Here is a 21,621-nt window from a genome sequence, read left to right on the forward strand (position 1 = left end):
TTACTCTGCAGGCTACACGACTAAAACCTATGACCTTCCAGATGCAGGCACTGAGCTACACAGCTCTCCACAATAGCCTTTGTACCATGTGCGGCACTAACAGCGGCATCCTTGCATAGCACTGCAGCGATTGAAGCTAACGCGCTGCATGAATAGCACAATGCTGTTTGTTCTGCTGGGAGTGCTTCCATAATACTTTGCTTTATTTTACTTATTTCACCACAAGAAATAAGCTAATTGGCATTGAGTTTTTCCACTATTTCACTACGGGAAGAAAAGAACATGACGTCCTGTTATTTGTGATGTCAGTGAAAATGGAAAAAAATGCTGGCTGGCTAATTTATTTATTTATATATTCTAATTTGAGTCCGCACAGAGCCATGCAGGGTGGATGCCTTTGCTTTGCGGTCAGTGCCTCACCTTCATGCATGTAGATCCACGATGGACATCTCCACCTCAAGATACTGGCGGGTGCGTTCTAGAAATGGGGGGCCGGCCTTGGGTACACAAGGCCTGTTGTGCCATGGGTGTGAACCCCCCCCTCGGGAATGGGGCATGATTTTAGGTTTGGAGACTGTACCTCTCATATTTGAGTGTCTCCCTTTATTTGTTTTAAGTTTATTATTTGCATTTATTTCAATTTTGCGACATTTTTATACTTCCATTGTGTGTTTAATTGTATATTACATGCCACTGCCTGCACCAAAACAGATTTCTTGTATTTTATGTACTTGGCAAATAAAAGGATTCTGATTTAAAGCAGATTTAAAGCAGGTACATTAACAGTGGTCAGTGATCACCACCATCATTTTTAACAGCTCATTTGCAGTAACTCGCCATGCTGGCGTGTGAGATGCTCGCTGTCGTCCACGTCACGTTATTTGTGTTGTGTGTTATCGGCAGTGCAGTCGGGCAGAAACGTGCCGCCTGCTTGGGCGGCTTCCCGGGATGCCCGTGTGGTTTGGAGAGCGGCACCAATTGCGGGCAGGCGAGCGGGAAGGCGTCCGTGTGCCTTGCGCCGCCCTGGCACATTAATGTGCCCGGCTGCCCAGCCACGCTCTCCCTTATGATTTATCATTCGTGCTACATTATGTGCAGATAATGAGCGTTCATTTACATTTGTTCCCCTGCCCGTGAATCAATTTACAGCCCTGTGAACAGAGTGCTCGCGGGGCAGCGCGCTCTAAACCGTGTCTGTCTCGCGGCGAGAAGAGGCTGGGCAGGGCCTCTGCTGGGCCCTGCTCACCACGTCCATTATCGGGACAGCGCACAAAGGCTCGTGATTCGCTGCGACACTGTCAGCAGCCGAGGTGAGGGGCAGTGGGAGCTATTAGCCGCCATCTCGATCATATCGGGCAAATTCAGATTTATTTCACGGCCACAGGCAAGGAATGCCAGTGAATTATTTAATGATGGGGCTTTGCCTGGTTATATAACCATGTTTTTAGTGAATCAGTGTTCAGAAAGATCTAATTGCAGCCCCAACCCCACAGATAAAGCAGCGGTTTTGGGGCCAGACTGTCTCTCTGAATGATTCACTCAGGAACTACCCCCCCCCCCCCCCCCCCCACTGTGAACATATCATAACTGCTGAGGTGACACCATCTTTTATCTTTGTATGCATGTCAACCCTGCGTTCGAAACGTGTCTCGGGTGAAATCACCTGTACGATTGGCGGGTCCTGCACTGTGCCGATGCATTACTGCCGCGTCCTGCAAAGCGATTTCCGACGCCGTCAGTGTTTTATGTCAGCGTTGCTTCCTCCGCGTTTAGCCGTGCGCCCTCAAGGTCCTTTCGCCGGCCCATGCTAACCCAGAGCTGCGTTTTCACGCTCACCACTCAGTGATTCAGTTAGTCCCGATAAGGATTTTGATTCCTGGACGGCCCCTCTCCCGCATTCCCAGGCCAATTAAGCCGCCTGTACGTGCTGTCGAACCCGTCACCCTTTGGAAATGGACAGAGGCTGATAAGGCTGAATGCATCTGCAGTGTGGTCTGTAAGTGCGATGACTGTGGCCTCCCGAAACCCGCCACCACCCCGACTCCACAGATTTTATCAGAAGCAGCAGAAAATACAGTAAAAATTCTGAAAGGGTGCGGCAGATACTTCAAAGGGCCACAGGAGATGGGAGGGGTCCTGCCCTGGCCCCCAGACAAGCCTTTCCGCCCCAACAAGGTGCTTACCGGAACCGCTTTGCTAAAAGTATCCAGCTGTGAGAAAATCTAAGCCGGTCACATTTCTTAGGATGAAGGAATACATTTATAAATGAGTGGGGAGTCTACAGCAAAGGAACGTTCTCCCCAGTGCACTATTTATCTATCCAAAATTCAGGCTTTATTGGATAAAGAAAGGTCGCCTTCAGGAAATCCAGAGGAAGAATGTGCTTTAAACGTAGAAGGTTACTGCCTGTGGGCTTATTAAAAATAAGAATGAGAATGATTGTTCAATTGAGGAATTTAGTTGTCATAATGATGAGTGTCGGTGAAATGCCGCTGTAGTTAATGTCCCATCTGTAGGTGATTCCTGTACGATGTGTCTTACTTGGAGGTTCTGGAGATGCTTTGGTTCTGGTGAGGAAGTGAAGAGGAAAACAGTTTATTTACTCAAGAGTTCCTTGAAAAGACACCGAGATCAATAATTTTTTATCCAGGTAACAAAATACATTATAATAAAGGTTCCAGTAAATGATCCTGTTTCACAAATCATGTAAAATGAAGGCAACATTTTCCATTCAATTGTAGCCTCATGTCTATAACAAATATATTTTCATAAGGAATTTCGTGAGGAAGCAGCTGTTGCTGCAGATCAGATATAATTGTAATAGATACTCATTTAAACCGAACTGCTTCATCAAAGTGCTAAGTTAGCAAAATCCATTGTTCTGAAGCTAAGAGAGGCGAGTGAAGGTGCTTCATTGCCGAGTCCTAGATACAGCAACATGGGGGCCCAGATATCTCATAAAACAATGAAAATGGTGTTTTGATCTTTACAGGCTGATTGGCAGTCAGACCAGTCTTGTACTGATGACTGAAGCTCTCTTGATTGTTAATTTAGCAAGGCAATAACCTAGATTAAAATGCACATCTACCTTTTCAAACATGGGGTAGCTGTGCATAAAGTTCTGGTGATCTTGAATTGCCTTTTACTGATGCACTGGGCTACTATCAAAATAAGGTCTAGTATCAATAAGAATAAGCTTTTATGTGTCCATAGTGGGGTTAGGCTTGTGCATGTAAATTACAGGCATAATGAGAATATGGTTTTAAAGTGAACATGCAGTAGGCGGCATCCGCCCTCATGTTACCCACGACGCCGGCCACCGTGACGACTGCCTCACCGAGTGACTCAGCGCCAGCCGGTGATGCGAGCACCTCTGACAAATAAGCCACTCTTGTTTTCTCTCACTAATTAAGATTTTGCTGCTCCCCCCGCGGAGGATCAAAGAGATCCATCTTCTTTGTGCGTGACAGTGGAGCTGTTTTCTCTGTTTAAATCTCTCCGCTTGGTCATGGCCTTTGGATGATAAGGGGTGCCCTACAGTGTGTCTCAGCGCTCAAATGTCAGAAGTTGTGGCGCATTAATGACTGAGACCGCGCACCATTATGTTGACACTTGGCCTAGCGAATGCACGGGTCTCAGGTAGAGCTATTGATTTACATTGACTTATATTTAATGTTTGTTTGATGGTAAAAAGGTGGTGTGAATTGTGGTCAGGTTTCATAATCTTACTCAGAAAAACCAACACCCTTCACAGAAGTAAGAGAGTTCTTCGCTACCAGGAAAGAAGGCTATAGCGCCATATATGAACACAGCAGTATTTTGGAAGGGCTTCTGGGTCTAGCGTTAAGTCTATTTTTGGCCTTCACTAGAATGGATTGAAGATTCCGTGCAGAAAACCCACGGGATTCTGCCAGACATAAAAGAGGAAGATGTTTGTGAACATGCCATACAAATAATTGCAGGTTTCAAATGAGCTAATTTCAAGCACTGGCTACATTGGATTTTATGCTTTGATGTTCAAATCCATAATTCAGGCGGGATTAATACCCCAAAGGTTCCGAATTGCTAATTACATGAGATTGGTTATACATATCTAACAAGGAAATTAGACAGTGTTAATAAATTGAGAATTTATATGGAGTGCAGGATGAACTCTGGTGATAAGGAATGAATTAGGCCGTCAGTCTATGGCAGAGTGCCTCTCTCAACATGAGCTGAAGTTGAGTCAATGGTAGAAAGCTTCTCTAGAAACTAAGATCTGTGATGTTCTAAATGTTTTTGGAAAATTAAGTGTATTTTCCGTGTCTGAAAGGGCACATAGTGAGATATTAACTGTTGTATGTGCTGAGATGTAGATGTAGTAATGTTGTCCTCCTGAAGTTAAGGTAGTTGGAGTTGGATGATCAGTCAGTAATTTGAGGATGACTGTAGAGCGTGTGTTGGCAATACCCGCCCAGGATGGGGAGATGCGGATGATGTTCGACTGTTCCTTACGTATCCTGCACAGGAGGCTGCAGCTCTGGCTGGACTCAGAGCTTGAAAGATACATCACATGCGCAGTGCCTCAGTCAGCCTGGTGAGCGTGAGAGCCCTGCGCACAGGAAACGCCCGAAGCGGCGGAGCCTCATCTGATGGCACCAGAAACACACGCTCAACCATTCCCTGTAGATGATCTTTAGTGCTATACATCTTCTGTTTATTGTTTAATCATTCGTGGTAGTTTGAAAGTCAGTTATGCATACTAACTTGGACGCCTGTATTGTAAACTTATCTCTCACATTAGCTAATTATATTGCTTCATATTTGTTGATACATCCTGTACCTTTATGAAAGGTATGAAACCAGTAGGATGCTGGTACTGAAACCAGTAGCTCTAGCTGCAGTGCCAGTGCACTGACCACTGGCCGAAAATGTTGCTGTGGGCTACATTCGATGAAGTCAGAGTTGACAGGTGGATATGAGAGCTGGGGCTTCTGTAGACAGCAATTACCGTCATGTGTTATGTGCTTTATCACACGGGTGATGCTGTTGGGGGATGCGGCTGGTTCACGGCGCCTGATATCTCAGCACCATTTACGTCCACACTAAGCCATCCATGTATGTCCCTGCGCTGTCACCCAGCTCCTGTCTGCTAGCAGTTATCAGCAGCCTGTGAGATAGGGGTTGGCCAGTCCACATCCTCTGCAGGCGAGCCTAAATGAAATGTGGCAGGGATCAGACGAGACGCCGTTTTACTGTGGGAAACGCTTTTTTAATCTCCTAATGAATTTGCCTCAGGGATCCCCGAGGTTCTCTCATTCACCCCTCATTAAATAGGTTTTATTTTCACATTCCCGTTGCAGAGAGGCATCGGGGGGCCATCCTGGCTGGCCTGTGCCCACGTCACACGCCTGAACGCGGTATATACATGCTCCCTGCCCCCAAACACTGTGTTTATACTCTCTCTGCCCCTCCAATGTGGTATTTATGCTTTTTTCACCTCCAACACAGTAGGTGCACTCTTTTCGCCTCCCAACGCGGTGTTTACAGTATCTTTACCCCCCCCCCCCCAGTGCATTGTTTACACTTTCTCCACCCCGTAACTTAGTGTTTATGCTCTCTCCACCCCGTAACATGGTGTGAATGCTCTCTCCCTCCTGTAACACGGTATTTACACTCTCTCCCTCCTGTACCACGGTATTTACACTCTCTCCCTCCTGTAACACGGTATTTACACTCTCTCCCTCCTGTACCACGGTGTTTACACTCTCTCCCTCCTGTAACACGGTGTTTACACTCTCTCCCTCCTGTACCACGGTGTTTACACTCTCTCCCTCCTGTAACACGGTGTTTACACTCTCTCCCTCCCGTAACGCAGTGTTTACGCTTTCTCGGCCTCACAACATGGTGTTTACACTCTATCCATCCCGAAATGCAGTATTTACACTCTCTCCGCCAGCCTGTCAGGCTCACGCAGGGCTTCTGCCCAGACTCAGCGCTCCAGCTATGATGAGATCTACAGTCACTCTCATGGCTGTTTAATAGCTTATTGAGCTGTTAATGATGATTGATTACTGTATATACCAGTGATAAGTGTAAGCTATGTCTTTTTGTCAATATATGTAGAAGTAGCCTGATTTAGTTTCTTTTATGTTTTGTTTTTCCATTTCTTTGTTCCGATAACAGTAAACTGGAATTCTGCTTTCTGAGAGCCTGAGCTGAAGATGACGTAATTATTTCTGTTTTTCCACAAGCTCTCACATTCCACCGTCTGCTGTTACTGATTTGCAGTCGCCTTCTGTGGGGGGGGGGGGGGGGGGGGGGGGGATCGGCCCAGGCTGTATGAACTACTCTGCTCCGGGCAGGCGGCTCCTTTTCCATTTTGCTGATGGAACGTTTTCCGGGTCGATGGGGCCAAGCCAGAGTGTTGTGGGAGTGTCCGGTCCAGCTCCGGCTCCGTCGTTTCTTCCATATGGGCCATCCAGCGATTTTCCCCAGTGGAAAGTATCGATTAGTCCCTGATGTTAATGAGGCCAGTGCCTGTTTTAGGAGTAGCATCCTTGATTCTAGTTGGTCCGCTGCCTTGACAGTCACTGCAAACACGCGTGATCGGCGTTCGCCATTGCAAGGTTCTTGAAAGTGCCTGTTTATCTCACACCATCTTTACCTAGGACAGAGTACTTCTTAGTATCAATCTCCATACAGAGAATTTCCAAGAATCAGAAATGTTTTATAGCTTCAAATATCAAAGCTCATATAGTTGGTTTACCCTCCATTAGTAAGGTAACTGTAATTTTAGCATATTAACCATATTCTTATAACAGAAAAAACCCTGCTGTATGTTTATATACTGTATTTCTTTATAAAGCTGGCCATGAACCATTTTAGGCAGATAGCACAGACATTTTATGGGACTCATGACTGTAGGTATGGAAGTGGGGATTCATAAATCCGCATATATCATTTTACAATATCCGTAATCAAGCTCATGGTCAAATAAAAGTGCTCTGCGTTCCAAAGCAACCTGGCTGGTTGCTGAGCGAGGCGCCTGCATTTGAATTCGCTCTTTAAGCCGGCCCCTTTCCTCCCTGACCAATCGATTTGCCATCCTTTGTGGTGACGAGAAGGTGGATTGCCAGGTATCGGGACAAAAGAAGAGGGCCTGGGGCCCAGCGGGCCCCGTGGCAGACAACCTTGTGCGGCTTTACATGAGGCCTGCTAGCTGCGGTCACGCTTGCCCACTTGTCCACCTGCCACCCGCTTTCGACACAATGCCGCGGTTTAACTGCAGAACAGAATCTTTTTCCTTTCACTTGTACTTCACACCTGCACAGAAACCTCAGTAACAAAAATGTGTGGCTGCACAAGAGAGGAAATAACAGCTAGAGTTGAGAAGCAACAATTTCATGTGATGGACCCGTCTTAATGACCCTGAGATGGGGGTCCCCATGCCAAGTGCCGGTGTCCGGGTCCCTCGTGTAATGGGTCTGTCCTGGAGACGAGTGATCAGGGAGCCAGATACTGCTCAGCTGTGTTTGCTGCAGCTGCCCGTCCACAGAAGCATCACCTACCACTTCACACCTCCTGTTTCGGTACAAAGCAGTGCATACTTTGGTGAAAGATCAGAGGCAGGGTGATTCCCGATACTCTTCCTTGTGGACTCGGTGCCAACGTGGTCTCAGGAAAACCGGAAAGCATAGCATTTTTTAGGAGAGCTGTCCTTCGTCATTTTCGCGCAGTGATCAACCAGAGCTGACTTCACTGTGCTCTGATGAAGCAGTGTGTCGGCTTCATTCTCGTCACATGAGCTGCTGAAAAGCGTTTTACTCAGAACCATTTGTTCTGCACTGCTGACCTGGAGACCATGCCGGCATGCTTCGCGGATGCCATGTATTCACAACGTCAGGTGCGTTCGGCAAGCATGGGCAAAGCCCACGGGACGCGGCAGCAGCCCGGGAAATGCCGTACAGGACATGGGTGGGGAGGGTGACGCGGGGTCTGCTCCAGTTCACTGGCTGGCAGAGCGCAACAGAGAGATTCACTAGGTCACACAGTAAATCCCCCCTCCCCGGAGAGCCGGCACTTCTCGGTGGACGCCAAGGACCGGAAACGCCGGCTTTGTGCATGCAGGCGGCCGCACGGTCACTTCAGCAGAAAATACTGTGTGTACCGTGATCATCTAGGCCATGGGAATGAAAGCAGAATCAGGAGTGAAATCAAAGGCAGTTCTGAACTGCGCTGTTCACTGTGTGATTCTAGATGGTAATTAAGGGAAATGGTAGAATTGCTCTGCAGTTTTGTCTTTGAGTCGGCCCCCGAATTTAACTCTCAGTGCTGTGGTGGCTTATTACTCTCATCTAATGGCTGCTTCGAGTCTTTCCCATAACTATTCATGTTTGCCGTGGTTTGGGCTGGTTAGAGCTGTAAACAATCTTTTGTCCTAGTTTTTGAAAAATTGTTGAAAAATTGATCTGCTTTTTCCATGCGCTGCACGCTGTCGGAATGGCAGACGGGTTCGCTCCGGAACGCCCTCCCCGGACAGCGCTCCCCGGGACGTGGCCAGCTCACTCTCCCGAGCGTGTCCAGCCCTCTCTCTGGACTGTGTGGCGGCTATAAGAGCGTCAGCTTTGACTGACGAACATCTTGCAGGAAGCCCCCCCTTGTCGGCGTGGAGCAGACAGCAGAGGACCGTCTGTCTGTGGGTACAGTGCCAATGGCCCTTGAGCCATATCCACACAAGACCACAATATGGGCACTGCTCTGCCATGCCGATCCACCGTGCCGATCCACCATGCCTCCTAGCGCTCTCGTGCACAGTACACAGATCACACCGAAATTTCGGTCAGAGGAAGCCTCGTTTTTTGCCCCCCGCCAGCGGTGGTGGTTTTGGGGGACACATAGCGCAGCGACTTTCCTTCTAAAACATGGACAGGCCTGTTGTCCCTGCGCAGAAACTCCTTTGTGTGACGAGGGCTTGTGAGGAGGCCAGTAGCCTGACCGCCATCATTCTTGCGCACAGCAGCTTGGGTACCATCGTAAAGTAAGCACATATGTCACCGGAGGTGCTTAAATGCACGAGCTCACCCCGACTGAATTTCACTTACCTTGTTTCATAAGAATTTTAAAGCCCCCCTCTGCTGATGGACAGCTTTTATTGTTTCACTCCCTCCCTCCATTCAGGGACTATACTGACTATACCATCATAGGAAATAGTGGGGAGCCTCCGATCATATTAACGTGCCTTTGGCTGTGTTAGTGTGCCTCTGACCATACTAATGTCCCTCTGACTCTAACGTACCTCTGGCTGTGTTAGCGCATCTCTGACTGTGCTACTGTGCCTCTGACCGCGTTAACGTACCTCTGGCTGTGTGAATCTGCCTCTGACTGTGTTAATGTGCCTCTGGCTGTGTTAATGTGCCTCTTACAACCGTCGATCTATCACATGGTCGGCAGCAGACCATATCACATACATAAATGGAAACATCAGGCACGTATCCACAAAACTGCAATGTATATGACAGTGAACGTATATTATACACATTATAGCTTAACGTACAGTACACTTATACACACGTACAGTACAGAGAGATCTCAACATTCACTGGCAGACAGCACGAGGAAAAAGCCTGCAGTCCGGTAGCGGAACCGGGCTTGAGGTACCACGAGCAGTGGCGCTCTGTAATTGCACCAGGTAGCGCCGGACTCAACTCCACCTCACTGTCTTCGGCAGAGCATAAGCTGTCAGTGCGCCCCCCCCACCACCCCCCACCCGCCTGGTTTGTAAACTCTGGCTTTTGTTGTATCCCCCTGAGTGCGAACACACAGACGTTCAGGCAGGAAGCTTGTCAGTCTGCAGCAGTACAGCACATAAATTAGAAAGCCAATTACTATTCCGCTGACGAAAGGGGGGGGGGGCTGCTGAGCTGGGGGGGGCTGTCTTCCTCCTTCTTCCCTTCATGCTGTCGGTGTTCGGAAGCGTTTCCTTGTGCGAGTCAAGCGGAATGTAAAAGACTCCTGAAATATTAACATCCCAGTTACACGCACACAGACTCATGAGCAGCTTAAATGGAAACAAGTCCAAGGCTGGTTGACAGGTACTGGACCGTTAACCAATTGCAATTTTGGTATCTTGTCAATTAAGTGAGTGAAGCCTCTTGTTGTCGTTATTTTTTCCAAGCTTGTGTAAAAGGAAAATAATCAGCCTTCTGCGTTCCGCATTTAAAACTACACTTTGGTTTCCTCAAACATATTCTGATACCTGTTGTTTTCCTTTAGTTTGCTTTTTCCAGTGATAACAAGGATTCCCCAGGTGTGAAAAGCGCCTGCCATCGGCCATTTCCTCCCCTCTGCGGGGTGGCCCTGCAGTGCATGTGCCCTGGGCTGTTATGCCAGCATATCACAGTCCCCAAACAGGCCACATATTTATGCTTCTCCGGGTCACCATCCTTTGTCAGTGACATTCACACTACCTCAGTAGCCCTTATGAAACTGAACGTCCACGCTAGGACTGGATGTGCAGACTGAGGCAGCAAAGTTCATGCTCATCCTTTAAAAATGCTTCCTTTTAGTTCCATGCGTATCAGTCGAGAATTTATCCTGTGTTGTGAAGCTGCAGCTGATCTTTGTAGCCTGAAGGAACCAGTTTCATTGTTTGTGTTGGAATGCGGTCACAGTTTACTTTGCAGAGGAAAAATGGGGCAAACTGTCTTCCATAAGGCTCTATTAATACGTGCACAATATCCCATTTTAATAACCGTTTTTAACTTATGCAAGTGTTAAAAAATGACTAGTGGGTAATTTCCCTGCACGGTGCCTGCACTGGGCCTGTGCAGGCGGAGAGTAACGTTGGCATGCTCTGCCTTCGCCTGCAGCTCCCCCAGCGCGTCCTGCGCGATTGGTGCTCAGCACAGTGACCTGCCAGGGCACATGGGGGCCTCTCAGCCCTGTCACTTACATAATAAATGTGAGCCAGGCTCTGTCTGCTCTCATCAAGCGGGTTGCTAACAGCTGCCGAGCTGTCCAGCCACATGCACTCACACACACAGGCACACACACACACAGGCACACATACGGACATCCACACACACACAGGCATACACACGCACACACAGGCACACACGCGCACATACACACACACAGGCACACATACACACACACAGGCATACACACGCGCACATACACACACAGGCACACATACACACACACAGGCACACATACAGACACACACAGGCACACATACACGCACGCGCACAGGCACACACGCACATACACACACACAGGCACACATACACACACACACATACACGCACACACACACGCGCACATACACACAGGCACACATACACACACAGGCACACACACATACACGCACACACATGCATTCACACACACAGGCACACACACACACATACACACACACACAAACCCACATGCACACACACGCACATACACACATACGCACATACACACATACTTCCACAGGCACATGCCTGCATGCCTGCACACACAGGCATGGACACACACAGGCACAGTCCCACACAAACACATACTGTACACACACACAGCCATGCACACACATGCAGACAACCCCCCCCCCCACACACACACAAGGCTTTAGCTTGTTGGTTTCATCAAATATTTGGATGTATAAGTGCATCATCTTCGTATTTATCTTACACCAGAGCTAAGAGTAAACGTTTGTTTTTTAAAAATCCTTCACAAGTGGCCTGTATTGAAAAGTGGCCGCCCACATTGTTTCCATTATACCGCTGAAAGCGAGTGACAGGCCTGACTCACAATTCCTCATTACGTCGAATAAACACTGACATCACAGATGCTGTCTCCCTTAAATCTGCTGTTGGTTGAACTCGCTGATGATGGGATCAGCCTTCAGTGGAGTTCTGCCACTGTGCGAAGTTCAGTTCTCTGCCAGTGCAGACAGGGCCGGTGGGAGACGCCCAGTCAGACCGCTGGGGCTCCGTGAATCCCATTAAATGGCTACACTCTGCATCTGGCCTGGATATACACAGATATGCAAACTAGGAGGAGGTGGGGGGTGTGAATAATGCATCTGAAGGTAAGAAAGCAGACGATGTAGACGATCCAGTGACCTCCCCCTCCCCCCCCCCCCCCCCCCCCCCACACACACACACACACACACACCGTTTGGGCCAACTGTACACTGCCCTGCGCTGCCATGTGCAGAATGGAATCCACTGCTGCCTGTCTACCTGCAATGTCTGCTCCACAAAAACGTCTCAAAGTGTTTTTGTCTTTTTTCTATCAAATCTGTACTATGGCAACGTGGCACTTTGAATATAATTTGCTGTGGTGTTTTGTGGGCTGATGACAGTGCCGCCGCGAGGGGGAAGCAAACAGCACGGGCTGCAGAGCCCGCAACAAACGCCAGGGGCACTTAATATGGAAACTTAATTAGCGAAGTGTGTTTCTCTGGGTCTTCCTCCCCTGGGACCAAAGAACTCGCCACTGTGTCACAGAAGCTGTTTGCCATCTCTGACAGAGCACCTGAGAAGGGAGTGTCGGTGATGGAGGCTGGGGGAGAGTGAAGGAAGATAGGGGGGAGTGAAGTAGCCAGGGGGCCAGTGAAGAAGCCTGGGGGGGAGTGAAGGGGCCCTCGGGGAGAATGAAGGAGCCTGGGGGGAGGTGAATGGGCCTGGGGGAGAGTGAATGGGCCTGTGGGAGAGTGAAAGAGGCTGGGGCAGAGTGAAGCCCACTCTGACTCAGGTTTGCTGGGGGGGGGGGTGCTTTCCATCCTGTAGCTGCTTTCTTAAAGAAGGCCTCAGTAGGAGTGTTGGATACTATAAGCCCTGTGCATGGCATCAGGCTGAGCCACCAAGGGGAGATAAAGCACAGGCAAGAGACTCTTCTAGAAGACACTCGGGGAAGCTGCCTGTTTATTGATAGATACTGAATCATTAAACTCAGATTCTTAGCCGTGTAGCTTTCTGCTTGTGTTACACCCCAATGTGAATTAATTCTTAAATCCTCTTCGCATTTGAATCATTTCTTGGGACTTTCAGCATATCCTCTTTCATGGGGCACGTAGTACATTTTTAATCAGGTGCAGGAGCATCCTAAGGGGAAAAACTCCATCATTTGCGTCATAAATAATTTGTGCTCCAAAAAGAAAGAGAAAACCAGAGACTGAAGGGGGGAGATGCCATGTTAAAGTCACATTTCTGTTCTAATACTCTTAGCATGTATTTAAACTGCATGTCAAATGACGTGTGTTTTTATGTGAGAATTAGATTTGATATTATACTTGCTTTTATACATTCCAGCACACATTTTTTAAGATGTGAGGTTATTTTTTTCGACTTTTCCAGTCAGTACATTTACATGCACAGCTAAGTTGAGCTACGGTTATAGCTTGACTATGCCATATAATCAGCTTCTGTCCTTGTCCCAGGGGAATCATTTTATTGACTGAAGTAGGTGGCGATACGGCTCCTTTCAGCTTGTTAGTGTTGGGCTTTTTCCAGTTGACCTATTACGTCACAGATGTAAAAATGTAATAACATTAATAATAATGATTAATAATAATAATATACTATGATAGCATATTGGAAAATTTTCAAATATTGCAATGTGATTTTGTTGAAATAAATATTGGGGTGTTTATGAAACAAGCAGTTCAACATTTTCTGACACCTGTCTAGGAGTGATTTAAACAGCCAGGATGAAAACGATTCTGATTGTCTCAGAGAACGCATGTAGCGGTCATGCAAAAGGGGTGGAGGTAAACTTTAAACTGATTTTTAAATAGTCTTGAAAATGAATAATTGTTAAAATTGCAAAACTTGCTAGGTTTTTCTCCTACGACAGAGTAAAAACGTTTTCGCGAGACTTAAACTTAAAAATTACACTTAAGAATTGGATGTACATAACATGCGATGCTGCTATTAATATCACACATCGTCCAGTCCTAACTAAAGACATTTTTCGAATTCAGTATAAAATACCCAACCTCGCATTGTGATGTCATTCAGTGCCGATAACAGTTTTTATTCCACTGTAAAACCAACACCCTGCAGTACCGTACTTTTAGTGCCTTCTTGAAGTATCAAAGTACGGTACCTAGTGCAGTGGAAAAGCACCCTTTAGTTGAGCAGTGAATTGGACAGCTTTACAGTGCTCTACATTTTGTACATTTCGTACGTGCTGTATGTTGTACTGCCAGTTTCAATGCAATTGAACATATACAAAAATCGACTCCCAGTCACATTATGTGGGTGTCCTAGTCCGACTTTGAGAAATTTACATGTACTTTAAAAGTCCGGTTTTAGTCGGACTAACAAAACAATTAGATTTTCTTAGTGTGACTGTATTATGATGCCTAGCTCAAAAAGAAGATGTTTTAAGTGTTAAAGAACAAGGATGACTGAGCTGGATGAGTGCACATGCATGTGTGTGTGGCTCGCCATGTAACATAGTGCATACTGGTGACCTCCACAGGGAGACCCTCCCCCCTATAACCAGGCCTGTGGAGTGGCCAGACACGGCCCCTCACACTCTGTGGCATGGCTTCCGTCAGGCTTGACTGAGTGTTCACTCAAGCTCGCTTCTTCAGGGGGAATTAAGGCGTCTTAGAGAGCTATGGCGTTTGGGAAAGAGGAGGAAAGGGAAGGGGCCTGAGCCAGGAGCCCCTTCGAATAGGAGGCGGTGGCCAGGCAGCACCACACTGCCACCTGCTGCCTGGCCGCTGCACACACGGCCCACTCCCTCCCTCAGCCACAGCCAGCCTTAATTACAGCATGCTCGAGTTGTTGTGAGTGCATGTCAGAACAAATTATGTAAGTAATGAAGCTGAAAATGCTAAGGGAGTAGAAATACAATGAACTGTTAATATTCATGTGGGGGAAACATAAAAACAAAACAACAGAGAGCACACGCGGGAGGGGCGGTGCGGGAAGCCTGGCAGAGCAAAGGCATAAGTAAATAATAATAATAACAGCGGCAATTTGAAAAAATAAACAGAGATAATCATACCATATTATTTGTTACTCCACTGCTCTTTTGAAAGGCACTCTGCACCTAGGCCAACCAGTTTTTGGAAGGGTCTCCTTACCACTGGGAGTGTTCTGTTTATCATGGTCATTTTTAATGGTTCATTGAAATGGGAGGCAGCCTGTGGTGTGGATCTGACTATAAGGGAGGGAGTCACTCCCAGAGTCTCTGTGCATTGAAGGCAGGGTGGTGATAGCGCATTTACTGTGGGAGTCTTGCCCATAGTCTCTGCATTAATACCGCATTTGCTAAGGGAGTCTCTCCGAGAGTTTGCTGCATTTGCTGAGGGAGTCTCTCCCAGAGACACTGTAATGATGCTAAATTTAAGCCTTTCCAAGAATCTCTGTCCATTCAAGACAAAGTCTCTGTTTGTTAAAAGCTGGACAGTAATACTACATTTGCTGAAGGAGTCTCTCCCAGAGTCTTTGGGTGGGTGGTAAGACTACATTTACTGTGAGAACTATTGAAACAGTTTAAATTTATGTCCGGTTACAGAACCCGATTTCTGCAAAACTGATCCTAGAGTTAGCACAGTTCAAGGTGTGCCAGAGGATCACAGGGCTGTTGCTGACACCCTTTGCCAGAAACACATTCTCACGATGAACAGCCGATAGTGATGAAGTGTCCACATGTGATGACTTAAGTCAGGGGTCTCCAACTCCGGTACTGGAGAGCTACTATCCAGTAGGTTTTCTATCCTACCTGGCTTCCGATGAGCCACACCTGTTCCTGATATTTACCTGGGAGCAGGTGTGGCTCATCACAAGCCAGGTAGGATAGAAAACCTACTGGACGGTAGCCCTCCAGGACCAGAGTTGGAGACCCCTGACTTAAGGGGTGCTGCTCCATGTATATGCTGTAACTGGGCTGGAGGTGGCATTAGCTACATGTACAGGACATAAGCAACAGTACTGTGCATATGCTGGACATCAAGGGCAGCTGATACAGTGAAATGGCTGACTGTGCCCTGCACTGGGGGCTGAGCAGTGAAATGAGTATGAGGTTTACAGCTGCTGACTCCTAAACTATGGTGTCTTGGCATCAGACAGTCATAAACAGCCTTTTCTTCCATTGGTGTTCTCTGCTGTGCTACCACATACTTACACAGCTACATGACTGTTTTTGGTGCATAACCCAGGACTTTTTTCACTTTAATGGTCAAAGAGTTTTATTTCAGGATTTAAGGGGCATTTCAGTGGGGATTTTTTTTTTAGTGCTTTGATGTTCAAACTGTGACATTTACCAAAGTTTCCCCCATCTGAGTTCTTTGAACAGGTTTGAACAATTGTTGTAATGAAACAACTTCTGAATCAGTCAAGTATTAAAGCTGCAGCGTGGGAATTTCATTTACTCAAAATTTTCATTTAGGGTGGATAACTGAATGCTCTGAGATAAGGTGGCCCCAACCACAAGCCCTTAGATCTTTGGAAGATTAAATCACTTGTATTTGTTTGTAGCTGCTCTGACCGTCTTTAACAAGAATCCCGAAACCTTCTCTCTTTATCTCTCTAGCTCAAATCGAAATTATTCCCTGCAAGATCTGTGGAGATAAGTCGTCTGGCATCCATTACGGCGTGATAACATGCGAAGGCTGCAAGGTAAGCTTGCGGGAAGTGGAGCACTGGGCCGATCACTCTCCTGCATGTCGTCGCCAACATCTCCCTGGTGTCTTCTTCTGCTCCACTGTTTTTTTTTTTTGTTTTACCAAGAAAGAGTTGCTCTTCATACCAAAAAAAAAAAACCTGACAGAGGAGACAGAATTCAATTGGTCAAGTGTTTCCTCTACAGTAAGTCAGAGTGTTCAGTCAGTTACACAATGAAAGTGGTTTGTTTACTCTTCTCTGTCTATGGTTATGCAGTGAGAGCGCCGTGCGAGACGGTGTCACTAAATGAACCCCTAAGGAAGGAGATTCTTTGAACACTTCTGAAGTGTGAAGTGTTCACTGCTGCACACTGTTCTTTCCGCTGAGGACGCGTTTTGTAATGCCTGAAATGCCTCACCTGTGTGACAAAGAGAATTTTGCTCGATGTGTATTTTTACTCGCCTCCTGTCACTAGGCCGGTCTTTAGTATTCCATAAGGGGCCGGTACCTCCAGTGTTGCATGTCGTGCGTGAGGCGTGTGGAAACACTGCAGTCTCCCCTCAGAGACAAGAGCTTAAATGCAGCGGAAGCAGTGGAATAAGCTGCTGAAATGTGCCCGTAATGATTGCTAATTACTTTAGGCGCAGAAGTGCTTTAATGGCATGAGCAAGCGCATGACTTCGGTCCATAAATCACAGCCTCGTGAAAAAGCCCGGATTGTCACCAGCACTCATACCCTTTTCCATAATGGCTGTCATTAGAAAGCAACTTGGCAGCTGTCAGCTGTTTTCTTGTAATTAAACAGCCAATGAGCAACTAATTAAGACATATGTGTATCGAGCAGTGGAATGGGGTTTGTAAATGATGTACTAAAATCAATTCATTACGTCGAAAATTGCCAAACGCTGAGGCATCAGACAGGCACGTTGGCCTTCGTGTCCCCAAGCCAGGGCCGTGTCAAATCAATGGTGATGTTCCGGCCTCCACGCACATCCTACTTGTACCAAACTTAATTGGTGGGAGGCTGCCGACAGGCCTGCATTCAGAGCGCTTGGTCAGGCATTTCCACTGGCACACGGTGGAGGTGCACAGCGATTTGGGCTCCTAGGGACGGCAGCTGGCGGTGACGCATGACTCCATGAACGAGGCTCCCTGACAGAACGTCTTGCTCTCCCCACCTTCCCAGGGCTTCTTCAGGAGAAGTCAGCAGAGCAATGCCGCGTACTCCTGCCCCCGTCAGAAGAACTGCCTGATCGATCGCACCAGCCGCAACCGCTGCCAGCACTGCCGCCTGCAGAAGTGCCTGGCCGTGGGCATGTCGCGAGACGGTAGGTGCCCGGGGCCCGGCCACATCCACTCGGGGGCACCTCCTAGACAGCAAGTAGCTCTTATCAAATGAGGGTAATTAGCGTGCCTCAGTGGTGGCTCCAGCGTCAGGGGTTCAGGTGAGCAGCATTAGCACTGTGGCTGCCGTGAGGCTGTCCTGCAGGACCTCTGTGGCAGTGGGGGGAGCATGGGGCACCAGGGGCTCTAATCAGGCCAGCCCTACCGAGCCCTTCCAGCTGCTCTCTCACACAACCAGGACAGGCAAGGTGACTCCTGGCTCCACGTGGCACGCAGCCCCCTGATCTGTGGTGCGCTACCTGCACTCCTCCATCAGACGTTGGCAGATTAATGTGTTTTTCCTCAGTTGCCAAAGGAAGCCCGTGGCAGCATTTGCCGAATAAACACGCGCTCCACTGTCTTTGATGGGAAATTTAATCGCAGAACCATCACCTCACCTCCAGCACTATAATGGACCTGTGTCCCAAGGTTCATGTTAATGGGGGTGTGGTCCGCAGGACGTCACCGTGCCATTACGAGCTTCCCAACTTGTCCGACACGTTACATTCGCCTTCCCAGGATCTGTCTCAGATGCTTCCTCTGCGATGTGTCTCAGCAGCCCACGCAGAAGGGGGATCCCCACAAAGCCTTGTTTCTTCCCCCTTCCCACCCAGCCGTCAAGTTCGGCCGCATGTCAAAGAAGCAGCGGGACAGCCTGTATGCGGAGGTGCAGAAGCATCGGTTGCAGCAGCAGCAGCGGGACCACCAGCAGCCGCCCGGCGAGGCCGAGCCGCTCACGCCCACCTACGGCCTGTCTGCCAACGGGCTCACCGAGCTGCACGACGACCTCAGCGGCTACATGGACGGACACACGCCCGAAGGCGGCAAGCCAGACTCAGCCATTAACAGCTTCTACCTGGACATCCAGCCCTCGCCAGACCAGTCGGGCCTGGACATCAACGGCATCAAGCCTGAGCCCATCTGCGACTTCGCTCCCGGGTCGGGATTCTTCCCCTACTGCTCCTTCACCAACGGGGAGACGTCTCCCACGGTGTCCATGGCGGAGCTAGGTGAGGGGGGGGGGCAGAACTGTGGGGCAAATGACACAAAGGTGGTTTAAAATAGCAGGAGGTTGGAAACTCATCTCCAAGACTCATTAAAACTGCTTTTTCGTAATTAGTTTCCATTAATTAGGGCCAATCAAGATCCAGCAGGGCACGAGTCTAGGGAAATCATTTTTTTAGGCTCCCTTGTGCTTTAGAACACTTTTCCTTTTAACAAATGTATTTTAAAAAATGATTAAATTTTTTGTCCTTTTTTTCAAGAGAAAATATGACCTTTGTTTCTGTGAGTAACGTTGTCTTCCCTCCAACCCTCTCGATTCACATCAAAACCTGCCTCTGACTGCCCTCCCCATACGTGAGTTTCCAGGATAAAAAGTCAACAAATCACTTGCTGCTTTAACTGTCACTGATGAACGAGTAAACGCAGGCCATCTGCGCCCCATGCGCCTGCACCCCATGCGTCTGCAGCCCATGCGTCTGTGCCCCATGCGTCTGCAGCCCATGCAGCTGCGGCCCATGCGGTTGTGCTCCTTGCTGTCATTCTCCATAACCTCTCCCAACTTCTCCTCACCACCGTTCCTACAGAACATCTGGCGCAGAACATCTCCAAGTCCCACATGGAGACGTGTCAGTACCTGAGGGAGGAGCTTCAGCAGATGACCTGGCAAGCTTTCCTGCAGGAGGAGATGGAGAACTACCAGAACAAGGTACAGAGCAGCTGCCACACCTCGGGGGAGGGGTCAAGGGGAGGCTGTACACCTGCGTCACGGACGCCATCTCTCCCCCCCACAGCCTCGGGAGGTCATGTGGCAGCTGTGTGCCATCAAGATCACGGAGGCCATACAGTACGTGGTGGAGTTTGCCAAACGCATCGACGGCTTCATGGAGCTGTGTCAAAACGATCAGATCGTGCTTCTGAAAGCAGGTACATTCCGCATTGGTTCCGTCACCATTAGGTGATCACGTTGGGAGGAGTGAGGACACCCCCCCCACCCCCATCATCCTCCTCAAATGAGAAGACAAACTGTTCCCCGCCACGCAGATAAACAGACAGGCAGGGCGGTCCCCAGGGCAGCGTGCTCTCGCTCACTCTCTCTGACTCTTATTTGCATTACCGCTGCCGATATTAATAATTAACTGGGGATCAGGGGTTTAATGTGACACGTTGAACTGCAGCCTGTTCATAAAGCACGATAATTGTTTTCATTACACCCTTTTCATCCCGTAACTCAGCTCTGAAGGCTGTTCTTCACGCCCTATCCATCACCCCAGTGCGATGTCACAGCACATTTTCTAATCGTTATACAGCAAAGACTCCCAGATAGACTGGACTAGAATGTCACTTAATCTAAAGCAACGGAATCTTACAGAAACAGAGAAGGGCGATAAGAGTGGATGGAGATGATTATCAGAATAATCTGTGTAAAGTGGTAGGAGGGCTGCTAAGAGAACGAACATGCTGTGCGGAGATCAAAGGGAGAGAAGCGAAGGTGGTTTCGTGCTTCTTACAGGTTCCCTGGAGGTCGTGTTTGTCAGAATGTGCCGTGCCTTCGACTCTCAGAACAACACCGTCTACTTCGATGGGAAATACGCAGGTCCTGACGTCTTCAAGTCCCTGGGTGAGTGTCCCCGGGCATAAACCCATTCCTGTGGTCATGCTAAGTGCCCGCTGGGTTCGCCTTCCTCACCCAGTCCTGGGGTCCTGGTCCTAGGGCTCGTCCCTGTGGGTCTGTGCAGTCACCAGTAAGCTACCTGCCTGAATGTCTTCCATGGAAACCATCGGCGAGTGCTCGGAGTTTTAGCAGTGTGCCACATGGGCGATGCCCGGCGGTTTGAGCAGAGTGCCTCACTCAACGTGTACGGTCCCTGGGTCACATGGCAGCAGAGGGGCACGTGGCAGAGACAGGAAGTGGTGGAGATTCTGTGTCGCAGCCAATTGTCAGCCATTCAGTATCGATGTAATCAGACGCAAAGACGGCTCAGCTAAGGCTGCATTTCGTCTCCTGAGTCGGTTCATGTCGGTGCCAAAATGAGAAGCCCAGCCCCACTCCTGACACCCCCACCTCCCGTCTGTCTCTCTCTCCTCCTCACCAGGCTGCGATGACCTGATCAGCTCCATATTTGAGTTTGGAAAAAACCTGTGTTCTATGCACCTGTCGGAGGACGAGATCGCCTTGTTCTCAGCGTTCGTGTTGATGTCTGCGGGTGAGGATTTCCTGGGCTCCTGTTCCATGGGCAGGGGAGGTGGTCAGCCCTATATCTAACTACAGTCCTCCGATATTCTTCACATGTGTGCGCACGTGTGTGTGTGATGTCACCGCACCCGTGATACTGGGAATGTCCATCTAATCGTCTGTCCCTCTCGTTTGCCCCAGACCGGTCCTGGCTTCAAGAGAAAGTGAAGGTGGAGAAACTCCAGCAGAAGATCCAGCTGGCCCTGCAGCATGTCCTGCAGAAGAACCACAGAGAAGATGGCATCCTAACGAAGGTAAGCGTGGACTAGACGAGTTCGCCAGCACACAGAGCAAGGTCCTGGTTCTGACAGGCCCAATAAGCAGTGTCTTGTGTAGGAGACGTCTGTAAACATCTCCCAGGGCCAGCGTGAATATTTTTCCTGTAAGAGAGAATGCAGAGTGTAGGTTTTC

At 48.6% G+C, this 21,621-nt stretch overlaps 1 protein-coding gene across 2 annotated transcripts in view; it reads left to right on the forward strand.

Moving 5' to 3' along the window:
* Positions 1-21,621, forward strand: part of LOC125704066 (nuclear receptor ROR-alpha A) — a 177,320-nt gene that overhangs the window by 150,200 nt on the left and 5,499 nt on the right. For both annotated transcript variants that reach the window (XM_048969358.1, XM_048969359.1), the window contains 8 exons: positions 16,519-16,604; positions 17,776-17,917; positions 18,587-18,982; positions 19,562-19,683; positions 19,769-19,901; positions 20,488-20,595; positions 21,071-21,181; positions 21,352-21,464. In XM_048969358.1, the coding sequence (XP_048825315.1) occupies positions 16,519-16,604; positions 17,776-17,917; positions 18,587-18,982; positions 19,562-19,683; positions 19,769-19,901; positions 20,488-20,595; positions 21,071-21,181; positions 21,352-21,464 (1,211 nt within the window). The remainder of the gene's footprint in view (positions 1-16,518; positions 16,605-17,775; positions 17,918-18,586; positions 18,983-19,561; positions 19,684-19,768; positions 19,902-20,487; positions 20,596-21,070; positions 21,182-21,351; positions 21,465-21,621) is intronic.

Source organism: Brienomyrus brachyistius, chromosome 11, assembly GCF_023856365.1.
Source record: "Brienomyrus brachyistius isolate T26 chromosome 11, BBRACH_0.4, whole genome shotgun sequence".
Classification (NCBI taxonomy): Eukaryota; Metazoa; Chordata; class Actinopteri; order Osteoglossiformes; family Mormyridae; genus Brienomyrus; species Brienomyrus brachyistius.